Source organism: Symphalangus syndactylus, chromosome 8 (genome assembly GCF_028878055.3).
Source record: "Symphalangus syndactylus isolate Jambi chromosome 8, NHGRI_mSymSyn1-v2.1_pri, whole genome shotgun sequence".
NCBI lineage: Eukaryota > Metazoa > Chordata > Mammalia > Primates > Hylobatidae > Symphalangus > Symphalangus syndactylus.
The window spans coordinates 74,758,501-74,781,177 of record NC_072430.2 but is presented as its reverse complement, the minus strand read 5'-3'; the positions used below and the strand labels follow the sequence as shown (position 1 = coordinate 74,781,177).

Below are 22,677 nucleotides of genomic sequence, written 5' to 3'. Positions count from 1 at the left end.
ACAACCATTCAACAAATATTTGTTAAACACAGTCTATGTGCCAGCCAGTATCCTGGGCTCTGAGTTATGCAAAACCCTGAATTTGTGGTGTTGTCTATAAGACATGTCCTTTAGACATTCCCGTGGTAACCACAGTAAGGGGGCGATGCAGGCTCAAGAGGAATATAACAAGATGGCTCCCCACCACCCCATTACTAGAAACCCACCCCAGGGCTTTATTTTTTATATTTCCCCCACTAGAAAGGCACACTGGAATGAGGATGTCCTGGCCAGCCAGAGAAATTGCAGAGGATTAGATGAGACAAAAAGCTAGTCCATACCTTGTGTAGCTTTTCCCGTCGTTGAGGGCTGTCTGGCACACCCCTGAGGCTTTGTGGAATATACCAAAAACAGACGTTTGTGTGCTCAGGCTGCAGAGATTTTAACAGACAAACAAAGAAAATTAGGATAACTTGAGAGAAAGTTGTTCCCAAACCACTATGCATCCTTGGTGGAAGTCTCTTAGACCAAAGAAAGAGGTTGAATGTTCATCTCAAAGGCAATGTTACTTCCACACTAGGGAGAACAATGCCTCATTTATCCAATCATATCTGGCAAGAGAGCTGTTCCCTACAACCAATTTTCTAGGTAACTAAGGTTACTGACTTTAAACACTGAAATGTTACAAATAATTACATTTGGGCAATTTTTTTAAAAAGGTATCTGTCTGTCCATCTTGTCATTTTGTAGTGCCTCACACATAGAAGATAATTGAAACATAGTTTATGGATGCTGAATATTTTACTGAGTTTATTATATTGATATTGAATCTTTTCTTGATGACTCAGGACCATCATAATAAACATTAAGACTGGTTATATCAATTAATAGGCTTGCATAAGGCAAGGCCTGTTGAGATGCCTCAAACTGTTTAGTGTCCCTCCTCTAAAGATTCCCGTGCTTTTTGGGTTTTGTGTATTCTTGCTATAAAGTTTTCTTGCTGGTTGCCATTACTGTGCCTGCCTCTAATTGGTTTGAGATATCACATTTGTTGTTTTTAATCTGCTATTAAGAGTGTTTAGTGTGTAAATGATCAGAGCAGTGTCATTGATTTTAAACTGCCCAGGGCTCTTTTTTGTTTATTTGGTGATTCACATGTGTTCCTAGTAGTTTAGGTTGCCTGATAAATAGAATAATGTTGACTGTAAGCAGTGTTATATTATACTGGCTTATAAGTGGATTTTCTTTTATTCAACACTGGCTCCTATTCCAGTGTAAGCTCCATTGGGTCAGAGAATGTATCTGTTTTGTTCAATACTCTAGAATCTAGGACCTAGCAGGAGGCCTGGCACACAGTGGGTACTCGGTAAACATTGACAAATACTTTGCTGTGTGCAGTATGCACATGAACTCAGGGCAGAGATAATTTTATCTTGCTCTCCTCCTTACGAGTCTATGTTAAGTAGAACCTTATTTTAGAACAAGTCTTGGGAGGTAAGAATATACCCATCCTATAAGCTTCTTGGAAATGAAAACCACTTTATCATTTTTAAAAATTTCTTTTTATAAATTATATATCTTTTTCTTATAGAGACAGGGTCTTGCTATGTTGCCCAGGCTGGTCTTGAACCCCTGACTTAAGCAATCTTCCTGCCTTGGCCTCCCGAAATGCTGGGATTACAGGTGTGAGCCACCATGCCCAGCCTGAAAAACACTTTCTCATAAAGTTTCAACATAAAACAAACCCAAGAATGATGAAGGATTCAGACCTGTCAAAGAAAGACCTCTTGTCTACCAAAAGCTGGCCAAGAGCAACACACTTTTAAAAGACATAAAGGAAAAAGTCATCCCAGTGCTACCAGAAGAAAAGTTCATAGACATGGAAGGAATTAAAGAGAGGAATTAAGAGTGTATAAGAATAAAAATTTTGAAGCAGTTTCTGGCAACATGGGAAAATCCGGCTTCAGGAGCTTCCTTCAGTAGTTTTTCTGGAAATACTGTGTACCTGGTCCATGACGATTACCTACCTCGCCATTGAAAACCATCTCAAATTCTTCTCTGTTTTTAATCTTGGCATACAGGTATTCAGCCAGTTCCAGGCATTTGTTGATCTGGTTTTCAAATCCCACTGTGCCCTGTTTTAAAGAGAAAAGTCATGTTTGTGGTTGCATTTCCCTGTGATGAGCATTTGGGAAGGCTATGCTGTCCCTGTCTATGGGAAATAAACAAAAAAAGTATTTTTGGAGATGGTTAGGAAGAACAATCTAATCAAATATGTCAGCTTTTTCACAGATGTGCATGCAATAAATGATGTGTGCCCGCTTCCTCTTTCAAAGGCACTCCAGTCTCTGGGTAGTTATTCTCAACTGGACCTACGCCTGATTCTGGTTTGCTTTAGGATGGTGCTACTCAAAGTGTCATCTATGAACTGAGGCCACTCCACAACTATAACTGGTCTACAATCAAATGAGTGTAGAAATTGAGATTAAGCATAGGAAATTTTATGGCAATTGGACAAAGGGATTTTGTCTGTTGACCCTAATAAAAAATAGTGGCTTATTCTTTGTATGTTTTTAAATTTCATTTTTGTAACAATTCATCTTTAGGGTATTGGTCCATGATAGGTGAAAAACAACAACAACAACAACAAATAACTGGTTCTTCATCATAGAAACTTCGAAAGATACTGCTGTAGAACTCATCTTCCCCACCAGTAAGTCCTTGTGAAACATGTCCCATGTCCTCTCAGGCAGGCAACCTTCCACATAACAGTGTTATGCCTTTTAGATGACAGGCAGGCAGGCAGATGGGGGAGCCATTGGTCTCAGTATATGCCCTGATATTGCAATAGTTCCAACTATTGACAAACTGGTTGAGCATGAGTTTCAAAAGCCAGCATGGCTGATTAGTAACAGCAGTATGAGGGTTGAGTGCGTCGGTGTTAACAAGGAGAGCAGATGCACAAGGCTGGCTCTGGATTGCTAATGGGCCTGAGCGAAGTCCAGCACCGAGAAAGCATCAGCCTCCCCAGGTAGTGTCACTGCTGACTGTACACCCTAGTCAGTCCGCTTAGGAATGAAGCCTGTACCAGGGTCCCATTTCAGCAACCGATCACTATGGTCAAAACCTCCAGCAGATGGTTCAAGAGGTTATTGTTAGAAATGAAAAAGAAGACACAAATTACTGAAACAGGCTGTGTGGTCACTGTATTTCAAAATGACAGGACTCCTTTTTTGTTGTTGCTGTTTATGGCTTTTTTTTTTTTTTTTGAGATGGGGTCTCACTTTGTTGCCCAGGCTGGAGTGCAGTGGCATGATCTCGGCTTACTGCAACCTCCACCTCCGGGGCTCAAGTGATCCTCCCACCTCAGCCTCCTAAGTAGCTGGGACCACAGGCATGTGCCATCACACCTGACTAACTTTTGTATTTTTTTGTAGAGATGGGGTCTCACTTGTTGCCCAGACGGGTCTTGAACTCCTGAGCTCAAATGATCTGCCTGCCTTGGCCTCCCAAAGTGCTGGGATTACGTGTGTGAGCCACCATGCCCAGCCTATGGCTATTTATATGTTTAAAATTCCTATTATTACTTTGTAATAGAAATCAAATTCAGACTATTTATATATTAAGTCAAAATAGAGCTGAGTGCGGTGGCTCATGCCTGTAATCCCAGCACTTTGGGAGGCCGAGGTGGGTGGATCACTTGAGGTCAGGAGTTCAAGTTTAGCCTGGCCAACATGGTGAAGCCCTGTCTCTAGTAAAAATATAAAATTAGATGGGCATGGTGGCGCATGCCTGTAATCTCAGCTACTTGGAAGGCTGAGGCAGGAGAATTGCTTAAATCTGGGAGACGGAGGTTGCAGGGAGCAGAGATCATGCCTCTGAACTCCAGCCTGGGCAACAAGAACGAAACTCTGTCTCAAAAAAAAAAGACAAAATGACTTCCTGAGGAAAAAACTAATAATCTACCAAATTTTTCCTACAGAAGAAATATTTGACTCAAAATTTTGCCAGAAAATCTTGTTGTTTGGTGTTAGACTCAATCTTAAACATAGAAATTATTAAAATTAATTTATAATAAACAAAAAGAAGGTATGTAATATAAAACTATGAAATCAAAATTTCTTTTACTTGATTGCACACAAATATTTTTGAAACAAATAGTCAAATGGTAATCCTCTCCCTCACTCATATTTTGGGGGAAATTCCAATAGTTAGCTTTTTTCCTTAGGTACAGAAATGAAACCCAAAAGGTTGATGAATGTGGACACAGCATGCTACCATCTAACAGTAGGATTTTTCACAATAAAGTATACATTTTCCAGAGTGGTGTATTAAGTACAAACAACGGGAAAGGCATTATTGAAGTTGATGTTAAAACTGTCATACATATCCCATGATGAGAAACCTCATTAAAGAATTCAAGGGGCTGGGCGCAGTGGCTCACGCCTGTAATCCCAACACTTTGGGAGGCCGAGGCGGGCGGATCATGAGGTTAGGAGATTGAGACCATCCTGGCTAACACAGTGAATCCCTGTCTCTACTAAAAATATTTTTTAAAAAATTAGCCGGGCGTGGTGGCAGGCCCCTGTAGTCTCAGCTACTTGGGAGGCTGAGGCAGGAGAATGGCGTGACACCGGGAGGCGGAGCTTGCAGTGAGCTGAGATCACGCTACTGCACTCCAGCCTGGGCTACAGAGCGAGACCTGTCTCAAAAAAAAAAAAAAGAATTCAAGGTTCTACTCAGAATAATGCAGTAATTTTATTTTTTTTATCTTTCTCTATGCCTGCACTAAATAATTCCAGCATCCCCAAGGATTGCTGTAGAAATCCTTATCTTGGCATAATTTTTAGTTGTTATAAGAGAATGTTATAAGAAGACTTCATAATAGTTCAAATTGAGGAGACTGAATGAAAGAAGAGAGAATTTGACATAAGGAATAAAGTAATTTCATTCACAAAGAAAACAGTTAATTCAATTATCTAGATATTGATTCCACATATAGTGAATTATCTGTGATATATCTTTGCCCCTCTTTTGCCAGCCAGTCTGTGCAAATTACGTTTCTGCTCTATTTCCTGAATTATTCCCGTCATACCTTTGCTTTCCACATCAGCCAGAACTTGAAGATATCCACGTGGCGGCCACACTGAATTGCCTTGTCCCCGGTGTCGTAGGAGACATCATACTGCTTGTCTGGCTGGAAGAGGTATCCTGCACACATCTGGTTGCATCCTTGGAGTATACCCTATCATGGAAATCAAGATGGGTGCATCTGCATTTACAGATCAGAGATGTGGGTGGCTTTAAAACCAGGCTGGCTTGGAAGGAGGGGCTTGGGGTCATATGCAGTCTTTCTTCTGATGTCTTTATGAGGCCTTACACTTGTTCTGATGTCCTTTTCTAAAATCACTCTTGGAAAAACTGCCATCCCTTTGTCTCTGACTCTGATTAGAAAACGATCTTTCCGTCTCAGATGCCATCCCTCTAAGGGGAAATGTGTGTGGGTGTCTGGGATTGTTTCAAGATTGGGAAGTGCTATGGCATTCAGTGGGCCGGGGTTAGAGATAGAAACTTCCTCAGTGGGTGGGATAGTTTCATGCTGTGAAGAATTTTTCTCTCCAAAAGCGCTCTGGCAAAAGTCTTCCAACCTTTCCAGGACCTCCTATGACGTTAACATGGATTCCACGTATGAGTGGACTAAAGAGGCTGTGCAGATTCTGGCTCCTACAGGCTGGAGACAGACTTTTTGGAATGCTTCTGTGTGCAGAAGTTTTACTGCAGCAACAAAGCCTTGGAGGGCAGGGTCCTATTATTAGACATGTGAAGAAGGGAATATGAGCCTCAACCATTTACAGCAGCTTTTGGGGCAATATTCCTTGTGGCCCTAAGTTGATATTTGTACTTGTTGTTCTGTCTCATTTATTTCAGTTCTTGGGACCACACATTTATACTAAGAACTCCAAGTATGCTCCAGTGAGTGCTTTTTGTCCTCACTGAGGACAAAACTGATTGGATGTCTCACTTACTTGCTCTCACTTTTTTTGTGCAAACATGAAGGAATACTCAATTAAATAATTCCCTTAAAGGTTCAGTTGCTGACAGATCCTGAGTACTGATCAAGGAAGAAGCACAGTAGTCAGCAAGAGCCAAGAGAAGAAACCAGGTTAGCTGCAAGGGCAGGAAAGGACAGCAGCAGCAGTCTCGCAGTGGGGCTGCCAACCTCATGAGTCAGCCAACAAGTACTGCAAAGAGACCCCACGTGTGTCTCTTTTCGTGCTTTCTAAAGAATGTACGGGCCTCAGTGTAGCTTTGGAGGGAGTACAGACCTTTTCCTTGATGAGAATGGCAGAGCACTGCAACAGCACGCCCATCATCTTGTGAGGGTTCCAGGTGACTGAGTTGGCCCTGAAAGAAGCACATGAGACTTCAAGAAGGTGCAGGAGTTGGAAAGAGGCAACTGTTCTCTTGAGGAAAACACCACCCATTCCAACTCAAGTCAGTAAATATTATCCATGCCTATTCTCCTGAATTGACTGATCAAGTAGCAAACACATGTTTTGCAGGCAGTCTCAGAGTATTACATTGCGGACTGTATCTTAGAAGTAACTGCTATTAACAATAGCTAACATTTATGAATAACTTATTATATGTCTTATTGTTTTGAGAGCTTTCAGGTATTATATCAATATGGTATGGTTAACAACGTTGACACTGGTCTTTCAAAACCGAGACAAAAGTTTGGAGAGGCACAGTAGAGGTAACAAAAGCCAGAGTCGTGGCTGTGGGAGAAGCCCTGGGTGGGCTCTCCCTGCCTGCTCCATGTTTGCCTCTCCCTCCTTAGTCTGCTTCTACCTCTCTCACCTTGCTCCAGCCCCACTGGCCTCTTTGATCATCCTCCCACTTGCCAAGAACAGTCCTGCCTCAGGGCCTTTGCACTTGCCACTCGCACTGCCTAGAATACTCCTCCTCATATCCTTGCTTCCTGTCTCCCTTTATCGCAGTATCTGCTGATATGCTACCTCCTCAGGAAGGCCTCTGACTACCCTGTCTGAAACAGCATGCCTTGTCATTCACTGTTACCTAATCCTGTTTTATTTTGCTTTACTATGAGAATTTTTTATGAACATCTAGCCCACTGGAATGTAAACTTCAGGAGGGCAAATCTCTTAGTTGATAACACCTTTCATATAGTGCCTTATTTTTCCTGCATTTATCAGATATGCATTTTTATTAGAAAAGCACCATAGGTGGCTGGGTGGAAGACACGTAACTGAATATTCACATCCACCCCTACCTGGCTCATGATAGGTGCTCAGCAAATATATGCTGAATGAATCAATGAATCATTGTGACTTTGTTATGGATCAACACTTAGGAGTCAGGTCAAAATCATATTTGGCCTAGAACATCCACTGAATTTGAATAGTGAAAAAGAAAATAAGTTAGGAGCTGAGTGTCCTGCCCTTTCTGGAAGAAAGCTTAATGAGAAAGAAGAGGAAAGTGAACCAGTGGCCCTGCCTGTGCCCTTGGCAAACTCTGATGGCCTCCAATTCCCCTCACTGGTTAGTCTCTCTCATCTCCTACCTGGGTACCTGCAATTGTCTCCTGTTACACTTATCACATTGTGTTCTAACTACTTGTTTATTGTCTTTCTCATTGATTGATTGATTGATTGATTGATTGTTATCAGAGACAGGGTCTCACTATGTTGCCCAGGCTGGTCTCGAACTCTTGGGCTCAAATGATCCTCTCACCTCGGCCTCCTAAATTGTTGGGATTACAGGCGTGAGCCACCACACCTGGCCTGTCTTTCTTCCTTTCTAAATTGTGAACTCCTTCAGGACTCATTTGACTGGGAAATCAGTCATCCAATAAATGCTCAACAAATGCCTGCTGAACTGAAGCGAACTTAGACCGAAATATGATGCTGGGGATCAGGGCAGGGCGGTGCAGGCTGACATCAGAGCATGGTCTGTTTGATGTGCTGGGTGGAAAGAAGCCTGGCGAGTTCTGGCCATTACCTTTCTATGCCGTTGAGTTTATGGCGGTGCTTCCTGGACATGAGCAGCCCACCTCCCCAGGCAGCCTGTGGGGACAGAGAAAGGAGAGGAAGAGGGGAGCAGTGACATTTAAGAATCAAAAACTAGTCACTCCTCACTTCTACTAAAACATGAGCAAGAAAGTACAAGGTGAAAAACATAAGTTTCTCAGAAAAGTTCAGCCCACACTGATTGTTCAATCGGTTGTGATTCTTCATTGCTTGTCATTTCTTTTTTAAAGTTCCTCTGGAGTATAGCTGCACAAGTGATACAGCTAGGCCAGGTCTGAGCCTGAGGTGCCTGTTCTGCCAAGACCCAAAGGTCCAATGGCCCATTAGCCCAATGTGCTGTGGAAAGCCAACATAGTGAGTCCCCCTCCGGGTGGCTCTGGAAGCTGCCCAAAAAACTGAGGTCTGCTGTCTGGTTCTTCCCAGAGTAGAATTCTAACAGCTCCTGAAAAACTCAAAAAGCAGCAGTTCCTGCTGGGTTTGGAGGTCTCACAACAACTTATATAACAACAAGACATTTTTGTGGGTACCATGATGCATGTTTACTGAATAGTTGGGATGCCACGTGACACAGCCTTTGTTAGTCATTAGTTCAGTAGCAAGGCAGATTATCCTATTGGCCAATTGTGAGAAGTTAAATCCCTAAGAAAATGGGCAGAAAGAAAGAAAGAAAAAAAAAGACACCCAGTCACACATGTGAAAATGCATCTTTTGTGTTCCTGGGAAAATTTGGGATTAAGTCTCTTAGTTGACAATGCCTTCCGTATACTGCCTTAGTTTTCCTTAATGTAGCAGATATTCCTTTTTTTTTTTTTTTTGAGACAGAGTTTTGCTCTTTTGCCCAGGCTGCAGTAATGTGGCGTGATCCCAGCTCACTGCAACCTCCGTCCCCAGGTTCAAGTGATTCTCCTGTCTCAGCCTCCAGAGTAGCTGGAATTACAGGCGCATGCTGCCACACCCGGCTACTTTTTGTATTTTTAGTAGAGACGGGGTTTCACCATGTTGGCCAGGCTGATCTCAAACTCCTGACCTCAGGTGATCCACCTGCCTCGGCCTCCCAAAGGGCTGGCATTACAGGCGTGAGCCACCGTGCCCAGCCAGATATGTCCTTTTTAAGAGACGTGTCATAGATGGCTGGACTGAAGGCAGGTAGCTGAGGGTTCACATTCATGGCTACTTTCTATATGTTGTGTCTTCTAATTTTTTCCCTCTGAAATCAGTTATATTTTATTCTGTAGCCATTTTTCCCAACAAAGCTACCTGGGAAGGCAATGAGACCATATTCTAGGATGAACCACAGAAGACAGCAATCGACCGGTAAGGAACTAGATGAGTCCCAGAGGATGTTCCAGGTCTGTGGTGTGTACCAGTTGTGAATGGCTGGCTAGGGTCCAGACAAGAACTGGAACTAATGTGGTATGGATAGAGGGCTGGCTGGGGCGTGGGGAGAAGCTTCAGGCAAATCATAAAAAAGAGGTGCCTCCACCCCCCACATGGACTGGCCTGAGTTATAGCACTTACATCGACATGCAGCCAAAGGTTATATTTCTCACATATATCTGCAATCTCTTGTATCGGATCAAAAGCTCCATAAACAGTCGTGCCAGCAGTTGCATTGACATAAAAGGGAACATATCCCTACAAGGTAAGACAGATATAGGCTGATGAGTATTTTTAACCTTTCTCATTTGCTGATTTTCACAGGAAGAATTGTGTAATATTTATTTCTAACAGTAAATGACAAAACTTATGTGTTACCAGATACTACGTCTAGTAGTGTTTTGTTGGCTCATTCACCCATTCATTCATTTATTCAACAAATATTTTTTGATTGCCTTTTATGTGCCAGGCCCTGCCATAAATGCTAGGGACTCAGCAGTGAGCACAACAGATAAAGAATTCTGTCATTGCAGAGTTTATATTTTAGTGGCAGGTGACAGATAATAAGCTAAAGTAAATAAGCAAAATATACAGTATGTTTAATAGCAATAATTTCTATGGCAAAAAATAAAGCAGGAAAGAGTAATAATAAGTGTTTGGAATGATGGTCAGATAGTTCTGAATATCACCTGTGCATCATTCTTTTAAGAGGCTGTGTTGTTTTAAGGGTATTGATATAATAATTATACTGAAACATTGTGGGGTTCGATTATTTAAAAAAGGTCTATACACTGTGAAAGCTGATACATTCACTAACAGTGGACGTGGTGAAATGTTGACATAAACAAAAAATAAATGAAGGAGTAGAGTAATAGATCTAAGACAAGTTTGGGGAAATCTGTGAATCTTAAGCTTTTCTTTTTTTCTGAGACAGGTTCTTGCTCTGTCACCTAGGCTGGAGTGCATTGGCACGATCATGGCTCACTTCAGCCTTTACCTCTCCAACTCAAGCAATCCTCCCACCTCACCTTTCTGAGTGGCTGGGACTATAGGCGTGCACCACCACACCTGGCTATTTTTAAAAATTTTTTGTAGAGATGTGGGTCACCCTATGTTGCCCAGGCTGGTCTTGAATTCCTGGGCTAAAGGGATCCTCCCGCCTCAGCCTCCCAAAGTGCTGGGATTACAGGTGTGAGCCCCTATGCCCTGCCTCTTAGGCTTTTGTGAAGCTCAGCTCCACCTCTGCTCCTTGCTCAGTCTTTACAACACTTAGATCCACTTCCTGTGCCAAGACCCCAGCAAATAACTACAATTAGAGAAGGAGGTAAGAATGTAAGTGAAACAACCATGTGTTGGTAAGTGGCCTGACAGCTACCTGGCACTGACTTGTGGATACATCTGTTCTATGAGTTTTTTTGTTTAATAGAGTTTGTTGAGGCTGGATGTGCCAAGTACCATGGGCCATCTGCCAGGGCATGGAAGCACTTTGCTAAACAGAATCCTAAGCTAAAATGGCATTTGTTAAAATGAGATAATACCAATCAAGTAGTAAGTAAAAAGTTCAATTAGGCTATATCTTCATGATGCTCAGGGATTTGATTTATTGAAGAACATCAAACCAATCACTTGGCACAATGAAGACAGGACAAATAGTTTAATGACCAAATTTTTCATTTTTTTAAAAAACCCTCATACTGTGTAGACACAGCTTTAAAGCCAAATTATTTTACTAGTTGGAAATAAGCAAATATCTAAGAATAGAATTTTAGAAGCACAAGAAAATTGTCTCATATTATCAAGGACTTTTTTGTCTAGGGCAGAAAGAAGGTATTTTTAAACTGGAGTTTAGATGCATCACAGAGTACATACCTTCTGTTTGGCTTCAAGAATTTTTGCCTCAAAATCAGCTGGAATTATTTTCCCCCTATAATTATTGGAAAAGGAGGGAAATTAAAATGAAGAATCAATGAGATTGCACATGAAAAAAACTTCAGCAGCAGCAAAAAGCAATTTAATCGGATATTTTCAACAGACCATTAGCAGCTTGGCACAATGTACTGAGCCAGTCCTTAAGCACAATAAAACAAATTTAACAGATGAACACATTTAATACATCAAGAACCTAATATTCACTCTCCCCTGCCTACCTTTCATTGCACTTTATCAAAATCACATTGTCAGTTCCAAAGCCAAGTGCAGCCCCGGCTTTCTTTATGGAATAGTGACTCTGCAACAAACAGAGGCTCGAGGTTAGAAGTTGGAAAGTCCCCTAAAAAACACCACTATCCACGAGAAAGCATCCCCGACTCACGTGTTCTGAGGTGAAGAGGACCAGTTTGGGCACAGCCGCCATGCCCTTTGTCTTAACTTCTGGGAAGTACTTGTAGCGAGCAGCCATGATGCTGTACATGTTGGATATGGCGCCCCCTGTCAGCAAGCGGACATATTGGGAGGTGTTGGGGCTCTTTCATTATTGTTTCTAAAAACGAATGCTGAGCTGGTGTCTCAAGAGACAAGGGAGGTCAGGAAGCAGAAGGATAATATCCTGATAGGTTTTGCTGGCTTCCCTATTGCTGGGGCTTCCCACTGGGCCCTTTACCCTGGGAATACAAGTAGTCACACTTATTACCAAAGCTATCTAGGCAATTTGGCTGGAGGCGATTCGTGTACTTCAGTGCCCTTTCCACCTGAAGTCTAGACAGAAATATAAGAGGTAGCTGCATCAGTGGCTGCAAAGGGATAGGTGAGTTATATCCTTCCTGCTTTACTTTCTGCTCAATCTGTTTACTGAACAAAGATGAATCTGTTCCCTGAGTTCAGAAAGACAGAGAAAGAAAGAGTAATGGAGCCTACAGAAAGAAACAATGACATTTCTTGGTTACCTGCCTAGGTGCTCTCTTCAGCCCAACTGAGATACTGAATCATTTAGGAGAACTCTAAATTTATTAAAATTAGAACAAACTCATGTTTACCTAAATAAAGACACAAGGAGAACTGACATAACTATGTATGTTTGGCCAACACAAACTAGTTAATTTTACATTAATTATCTGACAATTAAACTTAGGCAAATTTGTGGTCTGCTTGAATTACCTAGATAACTGCAATTCTTATTTCTTCTTTTCCCCTTGTACACAATCACACCGTCTCTGACACCACCAGAATACCTATCCTTGTTTTAAAAATTCTTATTTTATCTACTTCAAACTAGAGATTCAAAGTAGCTATATTATTTTGGCTGAAATCAATCAATTAATTAATAATCTTGATTCACTGATCCCTAGCATAATCAAACTGCTGTTGACAGAATGGAGTTGTTTAATAGTGAGACCTTGTTTCTACAAAAGAAATTGTAAAACGGCTGGGCATGGTGGCACATGCCTATAGTCCCAGCTACTTGAGAAGCTGAAGCAGGAGGATTACTTGAGCCCAGGAGTTCGAGGCTGCAGTGAGCTAGGATCACACCACTGCACTCTAGCCTGGATGACAGAGTGAGACCCTGTCTCAGAAAAAAAAATGGGGTTCTTTAGCATTATCTAGACACAGCCTTTGTCAGTTTTTACATATTTAGGCATAGCCTTTGTTAGTTAATTCATATAAATGTAGCATTTTTGTTAGCCTTCATCTTGAAAAAATAGGAAGTCAGAGTATCCAAAAAAAATTTTAAGGCATTATTCTTCCACAAACCTACTTCATATTTTGTATTCTTAAGAATCCCAAACCTTGAGAAGAGGAAGAGAAGAGAAACCTACCAGGAGAAAATATCCCATCACCATCTTTACTTGACCATCCAACTATCTCTCTCATCTTCTTAAGTGTTATTTGTTCCATGAGGACAAACACTGGTGCAATTTCATATGTAAACCTGGAAAGGTGGTAAGAAAAAGGATGAAAGAAAGAAGTCAAACCACTTATTTTAGGAACACAGAGGATTGGTTTAGTATTTGTAGTTGGGTTCTAAAAAAAAGCTGTTCCAAACCACTAACATGATTCATTTCCTGGAAATGCATGAAGTCGCCGATCATAAAGTGTCAGAAACCAGCCTGGGTTACTGAGAGAGGTGGTGGAAGTGCCAGCCCTGTGATACTTCATCAACAAAATGGATTCTTATCTGAATGGAATGTCTTAGGCATGGTCCACCCAGAGGAATAGAAGGAAAGAAAATGACTTTTCTGAGTCCCTTTTACCTCTAAGATTATATAGGACAATGCAAAGGTTAATTGAAAAAAGCATTCCAAGTTCTATGTAAAATTGGTTTACAATTTGTTTTTTAAAAAAACTGACTGCCAGTTTCACACTTGTAGAATATATAAAAGCCAGAGCCAAAGTCTATCTTTTAAAAAATAATGTAAACATCTGAAGGCTAACTGTGAAGATAATTGGAAATATTGACCCAGGTTTTAAAGATCTCAATATAATTATCTACATGGTTTTTCTACTAATAATCCTCAAGGACAGCTATGTTTCTATAATTCTCTGAAGTCAATATCTGTCAAGAATAATTCTAAGTGATGAGTTTCTAATTACAAATTATAAATAACAAGAAGACGGTCAACTGGCATAAACAACTAGCTGTGGGCATCAGATATCTTGAAAGGTTACATTTATCTTCTAACAAACTGATTTAAAAGTAGCAAGCCATGCTCTTTTCAAAGCAATTCAACACAGAGGCATAGTCTGGTAGACTAGTCATTGAAACAAGATCATGAGACCAAACGTGGGGCCTAAGAAAAATCAAGGAATGTCTGTCCACAGAAAATTAAGCCAGAAAACAAAAAGATATTTACTAAGCTCTGAGGCTCTTTGTCTTTCTTGTTTTTGCTTGGCATTCTTTAGCATTAGAGTCTGTAGGCTGGGCTCAGATCATCCTCACGGAGAAGAGATGCCTAGACTGACACAGCTAAGTGACATGGGGAAGCTTTATCACTGGTTAGGGTGTTTGAGCCAAGTGCTAATGTTGAAGACTAATGGGAGTTCTTGCTTGCTTAATGTAAGGCAAAGCTATTTGTAAGGATGAGATAACTATTGTTTTACATAAGACACAGGTGAAGCTACTAAGTTTAAATTGTGGATGAAAAAAGCAGTCAAATTAATCACATGGAGGTAAAAGAAGACAAAAAGATCCTGAAGGATCCTCAGATATGTCGGTAGAAGTATTTTATTTCCAAAAAGAATATGTCCATTTTCCTTGGGAGGCCCCTGGAAATTTAGGAGGAAGACCCTTGGAAACCATGTGTGCAGTTACCATCACCTCTGGAGGTCACAATCATGCTTTGGTTCTGCTCTGAGCCCCATCACCGTAGCAACCAACACTCCCTCATGTCTGATGGCCTGATAAAGGAAGAAGAAGAGAAGGATTCCTGGTTTAGCCTGTGCTGCCAAGTGTACCAAGAGGCAAACTCATGATGGGCTTTTAACCATTCTTGAACAAATGTGTTATTAATGGTTCCACTGGTTTTTGGAAATGTTGACACGACAAAAATGTTTGCATGGCGAGGAGATACTGGTGGCAGTGTCTGTGCTAGAATCTCCCAGCACTATATAAGAAATCTCTCTGGGGTAAGGCAAGGAACAAATAAAATCACATACCATAATATCAGAACCATATCAAAGACTGGATGAAAGTTGGCTTAGGATCAAGTCAATGTTGGCCAGGCAGGAACCACATGGACAAGGGAGAGGGAGTGGGACTGAATATCAGGCATAGGTCCCACTCCATGCTTCAGATTTAAAACCAATTAGGCCCAAGGTTTGCATGAATTAGCCTCCCCAAGGACCAGGAACATGGCCATTACTCTCAGGATTAGGAGGAAGAGTCTAGAGAGCTTATCATGAGATTAATTGATCTAATCTATTTCCGGTTCCTTATCTACGCCAGGTACCTGATTCCTAAACTTTCTTTCAGTTCTATTCAACAAATACTTACTGACTATTCTCTGCCAGGTGACATCCTATGTACTAAGGAAACTATTAGAAGACACCATTCTCAACCTTGAGGAGGAAACCTACTAGGATGAATCTAGCATCTGGTTCTTGGCCTTAGCTGTATCCTGTTTGATAGTCCCTGCCTGAGTCTAAAGGACCAATTTTCCACTCTTTTCCTGACTTATTAGCTTAGTCCTGACACTCTCTCCTGAAAGCTAGTGTATCAGTCCATGGTTGCTGATCCACAGCCAGGCCTGACAAATGGGCTGACATGGTGTTCTTCATTCCTGACACTTCTTCTGACCCTGCTGCCCCATCCTGGGCCATGTTTACAATCTGTGCAGCTGCACCCTTAAAGAAGGCCTTGAAGTCTACCAAAACAGTTTTTTAAATTTTTTTATTTTCAATTATTTTTTATTTTATTTTGTGTAGAGCTGGAGGTCTCACTATGTTGCCCAGGCTGGTCTTCAATTCTTGGCCTCAAGTGATCCTCCCGCCTTCGCCTCCCAAAGTTCTGAGATTACAGTTGTGAGCCACCATGCCCAGTGGTTCTTCACCTAATTGGGACTACAGATCCCTTTGGGAATCCTAGGAAATCTGTAGTCCTTCTCTCCAAGTAAAAAATGAAGATAGGCACATCATTTTGTATAGAACTATAGGAGATTCTTCTCTTGCAACCTGGATTCCAGGTTGGGTACCCTTTTCCTAAATGACTGAGGAAAGCAAATGAAGTCAAAAGATCAAAGGTCAAATATGAATTCAGAAGAAGCTGGTTAGATGCTAAAGTCAAAGTATAAGATTACATTTCAGAGTCAGAACCAGAAACTAAACCTGACGGAAGCTCTGGGTTGAAGCATAAGAACATGGGATTGGAAGTAAAGATTTAAAACAGTAGGATGGTGGCGTTCATGGAGTGACACTAGAGGAGCATTCTGAGCATGTCTATATTCTGAGTAGGGAAGTGAGTCAGCCCTTTTGCAGTGGTTCAACTCACCTTCCCAGAGGGGTTCACTCAGAGCGAAGGCAAATTGACTGTCAACAAGCTGTAGTTCTTGTGTGGCAGAGTCTGCTTGTTGCTAGCCGTATCAATTTTCCCTTGCTTTGTTAAATTTTATTTAGGGTTGCTGTTCACTCTGATCAAAAATTATATTTTCTACCCTTTTTTGGTGTAGTCTTGGACTATGTTCTGGCTAAAGACGCTTTATGGAAATGTGTGAGACTTTTGAGAAGGTTTTTTTTTTTTTTTAAATCAAAAAGGAGTATGTCTCTTTTGCCCTTCCCTCCCTCCCTCCCTCCCTCCCTCCCTCCCTCCCTTCCCCACCTCCCTCCCTTCCTCCCTTCCTCCCTTCCTTCCTTCCTCCCTTCCTCCCTTTCTCCCTTCCTTTCTGAGTTCTGGAACACCGGAGTGATGGCTGGAGCTTCAGCAGCCAGGCTGCACCATAATGCAACTTTGAGGATGGGAGCCATGTGCTACAATAGGGATTAGAAAGGGACACAAAATCTGGATCCCTGGTGACTGTCAAACTGGGAACTTCTTTAATGAGAGAAATAATCCTCCATGCTGACTCTATCCTGATACTCCTCTTGACTTCTTCTCCTTACAGATGTGACAGGTAGTACGTCTTCACCTTAAAAGGTAACATAGCTGAGGGGAGCTTAGGGAAACACTCTACTGTGCAGAAATAAAAGAGTCAGGAAGGTCTCGAATAGCAACAGTGACTATGCGGTGGTTGCCTTTCCTAGGTGCACACACTGTACCTTGTACACACTAGGCACTTAGGACTGGAGCCATTTTTAGTCTTCAGAACCACTCTGTAGGATGGATACTATTATCCTCCATTTTCCTGATGAGGAAACTGAGGTTCAGAGAAATTCATTGATTTGTTTTAAGATCTCCGAGTTAGTGTGTTTAACCAGAATTCCAAGTCTATGTCACAGCTGCTTTTCCGTGACATACGAGAACTGCTTACTGCAGGCTCCTCTCTAATGACCTGCCCGGTGGTGTAAAATGATGAATAACTCCCACAGAGAATTTCTCCTGGATATTTTCTATGAAAATAAAGTGCTAGATGCTTGAAATCATAACCTCATAGAAAAGGGTTATGATAGATCTTGCCATTAAGATTATGTATTGCCATTAGATGTTTGAGGGCAGGCTGTTGTTTACACTCGGGCCCTGCTCAACCTGCACAACTGTGCTTGATGGCCCTGTTCTGGAAGAAAAGAGCTGTATGTGTCTTGGACAACTACATATTTGTGAAGTTTTCTTTGGATCTTCACTGGGTCGTTGCTTAGAAGAATATACTGCACAGCTATGTGCAAAAGCAGGTGTAAAGGCATGGACATAGATTTTTTTTTTTTTTTTTTGAGATGGAGTCTTGTTCTGTCGCCCAGGCTGGAGTGCAGTGGCATAGTCTCAGCTCACTGCAACCTCCACCTCCCAGGCTCAAGCGATTCTCCTGCCTCAGCCTCCTGAGTAGCTGGGATTACAGGCACCCGCCACCACACCCGGCTCATTTTTGTGTTTTTAGTAGACGCGGAGTTTCACCATGTTGGCCAGGCTGGCCTTGAACTCCCATTTTAGGTGACCCATCCACCTTGGCCTCCCAAAGTGCTGGGATTACAGGTGTGAGCCACCGCGCCCGACCTACGGTCTTTCTATTCTAATAGTCAGACACCTTGCACTTTGCACCTGAGTCAGGTTATTGGATCGTTCTTTTAAAGAGGCTATGACTGAGGAATATAGTTCTTATTTTCTGTCAGGTGCCACCTAAACTCAGTGGGAGTACAGGACCTAACACCAGGCATTATCACTAAATAAATCCTGCACTGCCATAGAAAGATCCTTTTGCCATTCTTTCCCAGACTTATTTTGAACACTGTTCCCAATTGGAGAAGGAATTGTCACAAGGGAGCAAATTTTGCCTCAGCTCCTGACAGTGCTGCCACATTTCATGATCTTCCAGGGCAACTGGCTTAGAACAATTTCTAGATAATAGTTATTACTTCTTCAGACAATGCCTTGTCTCTAGAACTGACAGAAACTATTTTGCTATTTTAAATAACCTTCTCTATCGATCTGTTGGAATCGGTCATATTTTATAAATATCTCCCATTCAGTACAGCTGCAATTACTACATGTCATTTAGTTGGATTGGCCTTGACCTCAGATGGCTGGGACACATTTTACTGTTTTGCAGCTGAGCTAAGAGAATAGTAAGGGACTTTGGTTTTATGGACACATGCCAAAAAAGGAGAATTTGTGGGATTTTTCTGGTTTAGGAATATCTGGTCATAAGTGGTTGAAAGGGGGGAGGTCCCTTATTTACCTTGAGATTGGAGACATATATATACATGGAAAAAGCAGCTGAGTGCCCTGCAGAACACACACTTAAGGGTGCTGAGTAAATTCAGTGCCTGTATTAATATGGGTACTTGGACTTTAATAGATATGTATCTTTTACTCTGTTTTTCTCTCTTATTTTCCAAATAGTTGAGTTAAGAACAACAACTGTATTTCCTAATTTAAATTGTTCTTAGTGCTAGATACTACAATTAAACATTAGTGTCTTTTCTCAAATTATAATTAACTCTACTATGATGTCTGTGCTGGCTGGTATATTTTTATCTCAAAAATCACAATACAGTAAAGATTGCTAAATGGAGCTTTTTTTTCAAATTCCAAACAACTGTATCTTTGACCTGTATTCCTCTTGGCCCTTCCAAATCTCAGTGACCCAACATGGACACTCTGTGAAGCTAACCATGACTTGCAAGCAGAGAGCATGAAAATCATTTTAGTTTTTCAATCAGTTTAATCTTTTATGCTTTTTATTACCAAAGGCTTCACTTGTCACATTTGCTCTTTAAAATTTGTCACCGTTGTTTTAAATTAGCCAAGAAAACAGGAATCCTTAATTAATAGAAACTTTTCTGAATATAGTGAAGTATTTTGAGTCACAGCATTGAACAGCTTTAGAATACATATGGGTCACTATATAATTTTAAATGGCCTTCAGGTTTTCTGGCTGAGAGCCGTTTAAGAAAAACAGACTACCTTAAACTTCAATAATTTACATTCTATCTTGATATCAAATGGATTTTCTCATTTTAAGCAATACTACCCTTTTACCTAAATTCATTTTTTGGAACCTACTTTTCTATGAACATAAAAAGTGAGTGGCTATTTTCTGAATATTTCCACAGTGATGGACACCCATATAATTCTTATATAGTTGTTTTTAAATTATTATAAGATATTTGTTTTATTATTTTCCTTTGGATACTTTAATAGAATGTAGTGCCATTGTCTGGATGTATAGATACTGGTAAAACATTGTCATTAGTGTTGAGAGCAAAGGCAGTACTCTGATGACCCTCCATCAATTAGTAATCTGACATTTTCTTAAAAAAGGGCAAATTTATGTAGAGGAAAATCTGGGATGGTTGCTATAAGACTAGCCAGGTAGTACTTGTACCCCCATACCCTACAGGACCTTAGAGTCAGTTTTGTGTAAATTTTCAAGAACTTAGAAACAAAGAAAGGCTTTGCCTACACAAGTATGAAAAAAATGTCACATTTAGAAAAACAATCACTTATTTTGAAAAGAATATATACTGTATCAGTACTGGCTGAATTTTGTTTTAGAATTTTTAGTTAAGCAATAGGTTGATCAGATTGGTTTGTAGGTTTATGGCTGCTTTAATTATGGAAGAAATATGACCTAAATGATAAGGACCAATGTGCTTGGGTGGAAAAAGGTAAAACCAAGATCATACCTCAAAACATAACCTCTTTAGATACACCATTAAGAGAAATGGGTCTCTTAACATGAAATTTCAACACTACATTTTGGAAGTTAGAGTTATTATTTCTCATGACCATGCTTTTCTTGAATTCCATTATTAAATTCAACAATAGTTTATCAAGTATTTACCATTAAATCAGAACTATGATAAACCTAAAGATTTTAAGAGAAAAAATGACCAGGGAAACTTTAATAAAATAGAACCACTGGGATTGAACTTTTAAAGCAACAAGCCATAGTCATACATCAGGGTTGCTTATATGAAAACATATGAGACTTACATATTGGTATTGGCTGTTGATGTCAGCCATTCTCCAGCTAGGCCAATAATATCCAATCCAGTGGAGAGCTGGTTGAAAAATCGAGGATGACCTAGAGAGGAAACAGAAAAGCATGAAGGCAAATGCAGATTTCTCAACCTATCTTCAAGGCAAATGGCCTGCCCCACTGGGTCACACTGTTGGGGCTTCCATCCCAGTGATATTTAGAATAAGGCTGCTCAAGGATATTGAAGAAGGAAGGGCAGGTTGACCCACCCTATACCAACCATTAGCATTCATGATGTCCCTCAAACTTCTATGTTTCTAAAGCATCATGCTTTTAAAGAATAATATCCAATATCATGAAACAAATCATGCTTTCCAGTGTTTTGTGTTTTGATGTGTTTTGCCAATGTATATATAGTCAAATGACCTTCAAATTAAATTTATGGCTGAGATAACTTAGCTCTCCTCTGTGAAATGGGCAGCCTATTTCACTCATTCAGTTGTTGGTGAAATAATTGCTTTTGCTACGTAAATCTAAATCCCTGTGCAACCCACAGTATGCTTTAACAGGCTTTGCTCTCAGCAAATTCAGGATTGTTGCCAAGTTTTTGCCAACTTAGCATTCAACAGAAAACTCAACTCCACATCAGCAGGCTTGGCTCAGCTGTCAGGAAGGAGTCAACGCAATAGATTATCTAGGGACGTGTAGCTGGGAACTGGTGTTAGAAAGATATGCTGACTGCTGTGTTTCCAGTGGAAATTGCCTTTGCTTCTGAAAAAAAAAAAAACAAAAACGGTCAAAGAGCTAGTGTTAGAATGTTCCTGGTCTGACTCTCCTCTCTGAGAATCTCTATTCTTCCCTAGATGTGATTCAGAACATCTGGACTATGACTTCTTATATCAGAAGATACCAATCTCTGCATCTTAAGAGCCCTCACAAAATAACACTGGTTTTTAGAGAAAACTAAAAGAAGCATAACTAGTAAACTTAGTTTAAGTATGGGGCCATATTCTAGATATTCATGTGGACTATCCTAGATAGTTAAATGATTCCACGTTACTCTACTTTGCTCATTGCCAACAGAATCTGAGGTCTTTTGAAACAACACATTTATTGAAAGCCATTAAAATATATATGCAATATCCATTTAAAAACTTTTAACAATAACACTTCATTTTAAGACAAGACTGAATGGTAAATAAATGCAATAACGCTATTTGATAATGTATCAAAACCATACAGCTTGGCAGAAACAAAAGATGGACAAAGACAGAGAGATTAACACAAAGTGAAATAGTATCTCTTTGTCCATTAAAATATAAAGGACACAAAGTCCTTCAAAATCTTATTTTTAGCTTATGGTTACAACCTTGTGCCCCCAAATCTTATATCTACCAGAATTTCTATTAAGTAACAAAATAGTTTCAATTTCAATTTCAATTTCAATTCTCTATATTGGATGAAAATAACAGATGATAGATATGGTGCTGGGCCGCTCATGGCCTAAATTCAGGTAGGGGGAGAAGGAAAGAATTATTTTTTAAAGTAAAGTTTTCCTACAAATAAACTACAAGAAAAAAAAGAAGAGTTGGAGGGGGAGAGCTCTTGATTAGGAGACATGGCAAACAACCGCATGTCAGAAACTTATTTGGATCCTGATTCAAATGAGTTTAACTAAATTAGAGCATTTATGATGTTCATGATACAATTGGAAATTTGAAAACTGACTAAATATTTCATTAAGGAGCTATAAATTTTTTTTCAGGTATGACATATGACATTGTGGATTTTTTAAAAAAGTTCTTAAGAATGAATATTGGGCCAGGCATGGTGGCTCATGCCTGCAATCCCAACACTTTGGGAGGCCAAGGCGGGTGGGTCATCTGAAGTCAGGAGTTCAAGACCAGCCTGGCCAACATGGTGAAACCCCATCTCTACTAAAAAAATACAAAAATTAGCCAGGCATAGTGGCATGTACCTATATTCCCAGCTTCTCAGGAGGGTGAGGCAGGGGAATCGCCTGAACCCAAGAGGGGAGGTTGCAGTGAGCCGAGATCACGCCACTGCAGTCCACTCCAGCTTGGGCAACAAGACTGAAACTCCATCTCAGAAAAAAAAATGAATGAATATTTATGGATACAATAATATTATGTTGGGGAAGGGAATCCAGCATATCTACAAATCACTTAAGTAGCTGCTGTGGCTGAAGGCTGACTGGTGCCTGTTAGTTCATGGGAAATCTCTATAGGCTGGTTCATTTTTTAAAAGAAG

The 22,677-nt window shown here is 40.6% G+C and overlaps 1 protein-coding gene across 3 annotated transcripts in view; it reads right to left on the bottom strand.

The window, feature by feature from the left end:
* GAD1 (glutamate decarboxylase 1) overlaps positions 1–22,677 on the bottom strand; it is a 47,495-nt gene that overhangs the window by 7,786 nt on the left and 17,032 nt on the right. The window contains exons 6-16 of one of the 3 annotated variants that reach the window (XM_055289680.2): positions 20,421–20,511; positions 13,159–13,271; positions 11,718–11,833; positions 11,554–11,633; positions 11,276–11,330; positions 9,548–9,664; positions 8,001–8,065; positions 6,306–6,384; positions 5,075–5,224; positions 2,007–2,114; positions 321–410 (exon numbers count right to left, since the gene is read on the bottom strand). In XM_055289680.2, the coding sequence (XP_055145655.1) occupies positions 321–410; positions 2,007–2,114; positions 5,075–5,224; positions 6,306–6,384; positions 8,001–8,065; positions 9,548–9,664; positions 11,276–11,330; positions 11,554–11,633; positions 11,718–11,833; positions 13,159–13,271; positions 20,421–20,511 (1,064 nt within the window). Of the gene's footprint in view, positions 1–320; positions 411–2,006; positions 2,115–5,074; positions 5,225–6,305; positions 6,385–8,000; positions 8,066–9,547; positions 9,665–11,275; positions 11,331–11,553; positions 11,634–11,717; positions 11,834–13,158; positions 13,272–14,540; positions 14,738–20,420; positions 20,512–22,677 lie in introns of those variants that run through there. The other 2 variants (XM_063644711.1, XM_055289681.2) reach the window with 2 other exon arrangements.